Here is a 10,106-nt window from a genome sequence, read left to right as displayed (position 1 = left end):
AAATTTGAATGAACTGGCTTAATTTAAATTAACTTTAAAGAAAGATGATTAAATGAAAATTGACTGAAAAGTAAACAGCCGAATTGAAATGAATGACAAGAATTTAATCAATTGCCATTGAATTGAGAATTGAAATGTGCAAAATTAAAACTGGCAGAATGAAAATTGCATGGAAAGAAATGGAGTAAAGCGAAATGCAATGACAATAATTTAATCAATTGCTAGTAAAGGAATAACAAGAATTTAATCAATTGCCATTGAATTGAAAACATTTTGAATTAAAATAGCATAATTAATACTGGCAGAATGGAAATTGCATGAAAAGAAATGAAGTAAAGCGAAATGCAGTGACAATAATTTAATCAATTGCAAGTAAAAGGAATGACAAGAATTTAATCAATTGCCATTGAATTGAAAATATTTTGAATTAAAATAGCATAATTAAAACTGGCCGAATGGAAATTGCATGAAAAGTAAAGAAATGAAATAAACGGGCCAAATTAACATGACGCAAATCTGATCAAAGATTGGCCATTGAATCCGTTTGCATGAAAAAAATGACTAATAATGTAAATAGCATAATTAAAACATTGCAAAAAGAAAAATAAGTTACTGGAACTTAGCTTCTTTGAATAAAAATTGCCATTTGGACAAAAGAAATAAGGAAATTGATAAATGACATAGAGTCAATTGAATAAGAAATTCATGTTTTGTGGGTGGTGCGAATTGGAAAGAATTACAAACTTTCCTATTTATAGAAGTCATAATCAACTTATTTTCCTAATTCTTTGTAGCAGAATCTTCTCTTCCTTGATTTTCTTCGCTTTCAATTTTAAAATGAGTTAACACTTGTAGAATATTTGAATTTCCGCATGTTATGTTGGAGCTTCCCTTTTATATCACACCTAAACTTCCTATAAAATAGGAATTTAGTTGTTACCTTTCAACTAAACTCCAGCCCTTCTTCCTTTACTTCAGTAGCCCAATATGAAATAGTCAACCATTAGTTGCTAAAATTTAACTACTTTCTTGTAAGCTTGGCAGCCAATTAATATATGCAATATAATTACACGGGTCGTTTCCTTTTATGCCCCTGATATTTCTAAATAGCTGATTCTTATGACGTCATGTTGAAAATACCTATTCGCTCCTCATTGGTTTACGTCATCGCTGAGATGGCTGCCAAGTTTTGGTGGCAACACTATCCAAATACGAATAAATATTATTGTTATCAATTTTTTTTTTTTCTTTTATCTCATAACTAATACTATCATTTCCTTTATTTTTTCTCGTATGTATCTGAATGGAGTTAATAATTGTCATAAGGTGGAATTGATCCTTATTTAAGTATCTAATGATTAATTGAAAATTGTATGTTGAGATAGTATTCATGTGTTTGAATTGATTCCCGTTTTTATTTTTAAAAAATAGATTTTGAAGAAGTTTGAAAATAAAAGTACTTTTGCTACTTAGCCAAAAAGAAAAAAGAAAAAAAGGAAAAAAAAAATACTTTGATTACTAAAGCTAAAATTTATTACTTTTAAAATTGTTGATTAAAGGTTTTAAATTTTAGGTAATTGTTTTCTTTTTTAAAAAAATAAAGTTACTATTATTGAATAGACAATATTTAGGTTGCTGCATCGCACCATGGATTTAGTAAAACAGAGGCTTAGTTCCTTTAGTGTAAGAGACTCACCCATCGCGAGAAAGATCATTCTAGAGTGAGATCTCCCTTAGTCTTTCATCAGACCTCCACCGGAGCCGGATTGACCATCAGAGGCTCTGCCTCATCGCGCTAACCACACCGGATGTAATGTTGTTTTTGACAAGGCTTCTAGAATATTATTGTCTTTTTCAATTGTTGAATGGGCCACTGTCGGCTCGTCTGGTTGATTGGCTTGTTTTGGGCCTCTGTATTTTGGGCTTTGCCTTGTACATTCAGTTTAAATATATAACTTACCATCTTTGTAAATAAATAAAAAACATCATTGTTATGCCCCCAAATTCAATTTCAGAACATCATATTCTTTGTGCCAAATTAACCTGGTGCGCCGGATAGGATTCATTTTAATGCAATTACATAATAACATTTGGTGCTAGATTGTACAAAAAAATTCTAGAAACGAAAATATCACAATAACTGAAACTGAATCCAAGGAGATACAGTGACGAAATTAAAAGTTGGAGACCAACATAAAAAGCCATATATGTTGATCACCTTTTCTAGTTGCTAGCGCAAGCATAAAACTACTTTTCATTAGGCTTATCTCATACCAGTAAAGTGTTCCTCGCGTCAAGCTACCCAAATCTTTGTCCTCTTCAACTTAAAAGGCCAGTGCTAGTGTCAACCCACACGGTTTTACACCATCAGCTTCTGAGAGTATAACAAGCATGTTTTACTGTACGAAATGAACTATCACGATTATTTATGCATATGATTGTACCATGTTTTAAAATTTTAGACCATATCTGTATAATTTATAAAATAACTATTAATATGATGCCAGACGTCAGAGTAAACTATTATAAAAGCAACAAAATTGTATACCATAATAATTTATAATGATAAATTATAAATTAATATATATTCAAACCTTTAATATAATGCCAACCAAGAGTAAATATGCAATTTAAATCGCATGTAACTAGCATGTAGGACCTAAGAATCTAGAAAAAAAAAATTATTCTCTGGTTCTTGGACTGTTGGAGAAACTCTTACTCAAGTGCACTCCAAAATAAATTTAGGTCTTGAAATTTGGACCGGAGCCCAATTCGAGATTTAAAAATTCATTGCCCAATTAAGCAATGCCCAATGGATTGGGCCTAGATTGTAAACCTGTGACTGTAGGACTAGCAATGTTTTTGAACTAAGGGGTTCTTTTTTAATTTTTCTGTAAGATGCTGAGAGTAAACTCTGCTTGTTTGCAATGCTCCAAAACATATTTCTATACTTCCAATTCTCAAAAGAAATTTATTTTCATGATTAATCACAATTCAAAAGTCCTCTTAAATCATTTGCTCTATTCTTATCTTGCCAAACTATACACTGATGATTGGCTCTGTCTTCTTCTCACACTATATATATATACGTTCACTAGTCATAACGTGTACATAAACATGATTTCCATCACTATCTCAACTGCTCAAATATACTTCTACCTCTATATGTCTGTCATCATTCGTTTATTATTAAGCAAATGTTTGAAGAGAACACTAGTATAAATATATACATATATATATGTGTGTGTGTGTGTATAACTATATATGACCCACAAAGGCAACGGATTCACTTGTCAAATCCTCTTTCCAATCAATTCCTAATGAAAAATATTTCAGTTTTGGTTTTGGGAAGCCAAACAATAGCAATGCTCCAATTCTTGAGTATTTTTGGTTTCATGTGATATATATACATCCAACACTTACCAACTCAATCACGGAGGCAATTAGGTTTCTTTCTCGTCACCTTTCCTTTTCCTTTTATAAATGAATTTTGATTTTTAGTGGAGATATGATGCCTTGTACGTTTGCCCTCCAATTTATCTTTTATGTACGTCACGCTCTTTTTTGGTTGGTAATATGATGAATCCAAGTCTAACCAATGTTGTCACTCTCAAACCCAAGTGGTTGTACCAAACAATTGAACTTCAATTAATCTTCTAATTGTAAATTATAAACCTAAATGACCTAAAAGCCAAGATTTGTAATTAAAAAATAGATAAATAAAACAACAAAAATAATTAATTAAATTAAAATCATAATTTAAAACAACATATGGTAAGTATTGGATGTATATATCACATGTGTCACATCATATCTTTCTAAACATGTATTGCTTTCTTAATTTGCACATTCTCTTCCTCTCAATTTTACTATATGTGACTTGAATTCACAAATTCTCTTGCACTCAGATTTTACTATATGTGACTTGAATTTTGTTACTCTTGTAATCTCTCCCATTTTGTGTGATTTAAGTTACAAATTGGACAAAAAAATAATAATAACACTACTTTTTGATAGGTGGGTTACACTAATCAAAGTTTTTCAATACATTTGTTCCATTCTGTTTTCCATGCAAAGTGGGGTTATAGTAATGATGTTTTATTGATTTTACTAATGTCAGTGCAATGCACGATGAACACCTAACATATAATAAATTCATAAATAACTTAATTAGGTTTAATATAACTTGAATCTAAATACAATGGGTAGTCCCAGCTCAGAGGACCACATTCCTTTTATATATATATATATATTTAAATCTGTTTCCGACAATGATAAATATAACCTTAGTCATCATGTTAAGTCACTTCCATAACCCCTATCCCATAATTTAATAATTATAATTAGATGAAATAATTCATGTCTAGCTTCCTTTTGCTTAATAATGTATTGTTCGATTGTCACATCACTAGCAATTTAATTTAATCACAGGCAACACAATTATATATACATAGATATACATACTATATACATATAGGTCACAGTAGTGTCCGCTATCATGTGATTATTAAAATAAAAAAGTGGCAAGACTAGGCGATTAAAAAAGCGTCATAAAGCATTCATAAATGAAAGATGCGTTATAGCAAAGAAGAAAAAGGTAGATGCTGCTTAGTGCTTATCCATATAATAATTAAAAGGAAAAAAAAAGAAAAAAAAGTGGAAGTTGTTTTCCAGTGTGTCTCTCTTGAGAAAAAAGCTTCTCGGAATCATATACCTTGCTGAAACTTTTGCCCAAGAATTCACTCTTGACATGTTTGGTAGCTCTTGCAGCTTTGTTTCTATTACCTTGTCATAATTCTAGATTGTCATAATTGCTAGCTTCAACCTTAATTTGATGTTGACCTACGAGTATGTATGTTCCAACTCTGACCATTTTCAGATTTTTAGCTTCAACTTATACACGAAGTTTTGTATGAACAGTGATGTCCTACATTATGCGGGAGAGAGATTGTTGATGTTTATATGTCTTTTTTAAAACTGAAAGAATAACAGTGTATAAAGCAAACACTATCTACACAAAGTGTAAGTTGGGGTCACGAAACGTACGTGCTCCCATCAAACTGACACAATATCTACACTTTTTTTATTGTTTTTTTTTGACATTTTGGAAGTGCTTTGATTTGTGCTGCTTCCAAAACAAGGGAAGTTGCACTTTGGGCATTGTTTGGATACCTTTTGAAAGCGATTTCTCGGGTTTGAAAGCAAAGAAAAAAATTCTGAAATAATTGCAAAATAAAATTCCATTTCCCAATAAAGAAATAAAGGGCCAGGAGTATATTGTACTTGTAATGTTTCATGAATCGAGCAACGAAAGTTTAGAATACATACATCTTCCCATTTGCATACATGATACATATACATACATAAGACCATATAAACTAAAATCAACTTAATTACTACTAATTAGGTCTATCATATATATCCCTTGACAGCTGAAGTCACACTAGAAAAATTAATAGAATTAGACCAAAAAATTATTTAGATTGACCAGAAACTTTATATATGAAGTTTTCCTTCACAGCCCAGTTTTTTAGCAGACTAATTCTTGTGACAATTCCTCAACCAATAATCCGAATATAGCAAGCTCGATCTCCATTGCCGTCTCTCCCATCTGCTCCTGATTTTTGTTCCACCCATCAAATTCTCTTACGAAATCCGACTTCACCATCATATCAATGGTGTTACATTTCACCACCTTCCATGAATCCAACCTCTTGCAAACTCTTTTCGCCACAACTTCACTGTCATCCGAGGCATTCTCTTCGCTTTTCTCCTCTGCAATAAGGTCCGAGACCAGTGTTTTCGTGTCTGCTGAAACTTCGCCAAAATGGAGGCTTGATTTGTTAAGATTTTCTCTAATAAATTCATCAACATTTTTTTCTCTGCAAAATGAAAGTGACTCGTCATCTTCCCAATCATTTTCGACCTCTAGGTCTTCATTATCAATTTCTTCATCTCGTTCTTCTAACAATATTTTCTCGAGTTCAATAGGATCCAACTCTGCCAATCTCTCAAACCTTCGAAGCTTGTGCAACAGTTGCTGTTTTGCTCCTGCAAGTCCAAGGCAAAACAAACACAGTGAAAATTTGAACAAATTATTTGACAATGAATTAATTTGGCTTTGAGAATAACTGAAATAAGAACATGAAAATTAGAACACTACGAACATTTACAGCACAAGGAAATAATACAAGACAGTTTATCGTCTAACAAAGAATATAACACTGGGCCGTGAAAAGATGTATAATTTTTTACCCCACAAAAATGAAAAAATTTAACCTTTGCGATACACATTTGTTTACTGTATTAAATCGAGAATGTAACAATTAAATTTATTATTTTGATGTGAACAAAATGACAAAATTACCAACGGTCAAACAAATTTATTTAATCAACTGAGCAGGGGACCCTGTGGCCATTATTAAGTGATAACACCCCACCACCAAATGTGGGTCACAAAAGAAGTTATGAACATATGACTTATGTGAGCGACGTCTTCTTCACATAGACAAAAAATTCTCTAATTTACAATCAAATATAAATTTTTCAATAGATATCAAAAAATAATTCATGCTATAAAATCTGATGATTACGACTCTTTGGATCTGTTGTAACCAACATACGGGCTTCATCAAATACATGTACCACAGTTGGAAAGGACAGATCAACTGCTATATTATGAATAAACCATCAAAATTATGTTAACATGCAACTTAATGGAATTTGTTACCTACTTTGTACAATTTCAAAGCTGCAGTCGAGATCATAGTCATCTTCTTCCTCGTCCACACTTTCGTGTCTTTCCGCCTCCGCGTCGTCTTCGAATGGAGGATCCAATACTGATACTGGACTGCATTGTTCCTTCTCTTCTTCCTCTTCTTCTAATTGGACTTTTGTTATGCTCTCTGCTACGTGATTCTCTTTTTCCTATTAAATTTCAATATAATCAAAATTTATACAAAGCTATCACATTGTTTGTATTGTAATTGTCTGCAACAGATCATCTGACATTATTGGGCTTTTACATTTGTACTAAACAATAGAATGTAGTGCTAAATAGTCATGTGGATTTTAATTGAAGGGTTTAATGGAAAAGACAAAATCGAATTCGTACTTTAATTTCTGGAAAATAATTTTCTAGACAAGTGTCTTTGAGAAGAGATTTTGGTGGCAGAGACATGATCAAAAAAATACAGGTTGTTCATGCATGTGGAGTAAATGACTTATATGACCCCCTATTTATTTGTCTCTTGCAATTGTGGGCACCAGATTGATGGTTTCTTGTGTCATTTAAGATCGACATTCCGGCCGACATTTCAAACACCGCGAACTCGCTTCACTGACTCTGTCATCTCACTGAGTCATTGAGAGAAATTGAGGAAATTTTTTTTTTTTTTACTTGAATTTTTTGAATAAACTGAGTCAAAATTCAACTTGCGCGCAGAGCTGAGTCAATAGAACTTGAACGTTGCCGGAAATAGAGATATATATATTATATAATGATAAAAAGTAGAAAGACAAACCTTTTCATTATGGCGACAAGGAGACGCCGCCGGCGACGAGAATTCCGGTGTCCGGCGGCCGGAAGACGGGCTTTTTGTAAGAGCAAATCGGAAAGGGCTTATAGGGCTCGAACAGAAGCGCTTTTCAATGGAAGCGAAACCTCCATTTTCTCCCTCTTCAGATACAAATTCAATCTCTTCAGAGTCCACTGACCTGCAACTAGTAGAGGTCTCCAAACCCAGAGACCAATTTTCTTCGTTACTTTCCGACCAAACAGCACTATTTAGCTTGGTTTTCCCATAAGAACACGAAAATTCTACCTCAGAAGCACTTTTGTAATTCACTCCCGCCACATTTTCCTTCACTTTCTCGCCCTTTCCGCTGAATTTTCTACGACCACCGGCCGAAACCCTAACCCCATCACAGTCGATTTCACGTTTTTGGGTCTTACTCCGATTGCTTAATCTCTTCAGAATCGACCCTAATAACCCAAACCCCACATTCTTAATCTGGGTTTTGGGTTTAGCAGAGGACGATTGTTTCTGAATCCTCATTGCAGCTTCGAGAAGCAAAGCAGCAGTTCCAGCTGGGACTTTCATGAAAACGGTGTTGGGGCTTTTACAGGGACTCTTCGCCGGCGACGGAAAATCAAAGAACGGTGGTTTCCTGACGTCCGGCGAGTCCTGGAACGAGAAAAAACACGCATGCTTGCAGAGAATACTGTGCCTCGAGCTTGAGCTCTCAACAATGGGTTTTCGTTTCTTGACTTGTAAAGTTGTTCTGGGAATTTGTTTCTTCTTGATATCGGCAATGTAGTTCTTCAGCTGGAACGGTTCTTGATCTTCCTTCAGTAGCTCGTGTAGATGCTTATGAGCCATCATCATGGTATGTTTTTTAATTGGACAAAAGAAGAATCAAATTTTGAAATTGGTTAGAGAGCTTTGAAACATGACAGAGTTGATGAGTTTTCAACTGAAAGTGGAGAGTTGAAGTTAGGACAAGTGGATACAAATAGTACTGCTAGAGAGAGAGAGAGAGGGAGGAGAGAGGAAAGAATGAGGAGAGTTCAGGGAGGAGAGAGAAAGGAAAGAATGAGGAGAGTTCGTGATTCAAATCTGGAGATTACTAAATCGAGGCATGGTGGTGATTAACAAATTATCAAAAACTGTAAACAGTTTTATGCATTTATGGGCTGCAACTGTAGCTGTGTAAGACTATGTGGTACTAGTGTACTAGTAGAAGGGATCTTGTCTAATGGGTTTTTCCTTTTCTCTAGAGTGTCTACATAGAGAGAGAGTGTGTGTTTAACATATACAGTGTGTGTGTATGTATATATATAAATAGACAGTCATAGACTACAGAGATGGCATGTGTAATTTTGTACCAACCAATCCTTTTGTTACAGAGGGCTCTGTTTTATGAGTATCAGTAGTAACAGCAAAGGAAAGACGAGGCAGGCATTGGAGAGAACTGCGCTGCTTTGCTGTACCAACCGAGGCGTTCCGCGTAGTTCATCTCTCTGTCTTGACTTTGTCTCGAGATGCGTTGAGAACAAACCCTATTTAATTAATTCATTATTAAATAGAGATACTGAAATAAATTTTTGGATATATATATATATATATATATATATATTTTCGTGTAAACAAAACAAACAGACAATCATGCATACCACAGTGCTTAATTAATGTGGGATTAGAACTGCGCACTTTCTAGTTATTTAAAGACTCAGAAAGAATAAAAATTCAAAAAAATATTAAAATAAATTATACGCCTTCAATCTCAAAGGACAACTATTTTAAAACTAAGACAGTACTATTTTGAACAAATCACACACCTACGAAACCTTTCAACATTTATAATTTTGAAAACTTAACGTACATTTAATGATATACGTGGAATAAATGTGTTGATCAAATTTTATAAAATTGGATTAATTTTAGTTTGACAAAATATTACATAAAAATTCTTTCGAAAATTACTATCACTCAACCCCAAATGACTTTTTCGTCAATAACATTGTTAAAAATATTTAAAAATACAATTTTACCTCTAAAATTTTTAATAACGTTTATTGTAAAATATCCAAAAATTAAAAGGACTAAAATGCCCTTACCCCAAATTTCACACTCCACCTTTCTCTCACTACAAATCCTAATCATCTTAGTCAGTTCGTGAATAGATTAGACCTTTGAAAAATGTCAAATAACAGTTGATTTTGAAGTCCAATTATGCGCTGTTTTTAGCCCTATTTATTAAAGGAAATAAAAGATCAAAAATGAGGTTCAGATCTTCCTCTTCAAAGAAGAATATAAGAGCGGGTGAGGCAGCTAGTGAATTGGGCGCTTTAGTGTTGACACTTCAGAGCTGAGTAGAGGACCGATTCAATGCCCCCAGGCCTCTGTTTGCTTTTAGTTGGATTTGCTAATATAGACTGCCTTCATCTTCTAAAGGGCTTAAACTGAAGGTGTGATGAATAAGAAGAAAATAAAATAAAATAAAAAAGGAAAAAGAAAAATTCTTAGCCGATGGTAATGAAGAAGAAGAGGAAATTAGAAAATTAAAAAAGAAAAAGAAAAAGATATAGAAAAGGTAAGAAACCT

At 33.4% G+C, this 10,106-nt stretch overlaps 1 protein-coding gene across 1 annotated transcript; it reads right to left on the bottom strand.

Annotated features, from left to right (window-relative positions):
- Window positions 1–5,275: 5,275 nt before the first annotated feature.
- Window positions 5,276–9,037, bottom strand: LOC132312931 (uncharacterized). The gene is made up of 3 exons (XM_059811500.1): window positions 7,524–9,037; window positions 6,735–6,927; window positions 5,276–6,051 (listed from the first exon to the last, which is right to left on the bottom strand). The coding sequence occupies exons 1-3, from the start codon at window positions 8,385–8,387 to the stop codon at window positions 5,531–5,533; spliced, it is 1,578 nt and encodes a 525-aa protein (XP_059667483.1). The 5' UTR covers window positions 8,388–9,037; the 3' UTR covers window positions 5,276–5,530.
- Between the last annotated feature and the right edge of the window lie 1,069 nt (window positions 9,038–10,106).

Source organism: Cornus florida, unplaced genomic scaffold (assembly GCF_030987335.1).
Source record: "Cornus florida cultivar Cherokee Brave unplaced genomic scaffold, ASM3098733v1 CherokeeBrave_3.0.0_Hap2_Chr06, whole genome shotgun sequence".
NCBI classification, from domain to species: domain Eukaryota; kingdom Viridiplantae; phylum Streptophyta; class Magnoliopsida; order Cornales; family Cornaceae; genus Cornus; species Cornus florida.
The sequence above is the reverse complement of the archived record's forward strand: the minus strand, read 5'-3'. Positions and strand labels throughout refer to the sequence as shown.

Coding starts and splice junctions, on each gene's coding strand:
- LOC132312931 (XM_059811500.1), bottom strand. CDS start 8,387: ATGATGATGGCTCATAAGCATCTACACGAGCTACTGAAGGAAGATCAA. Junction 6,928..7,523: donor CTTGTCGCCATAATGAAAAG/GTTTGTCTTTCT, acceptor GAAATTTAATAG/GAAAAAGAGAATCACGTAGC. Junction 6,052..6,734: donor CAGCTTTGAAATTGTACAAA/GTAGGTAACAAA, acceptor TTGGACTTGCAG/GAGCAAAACAGCAACTGTTG.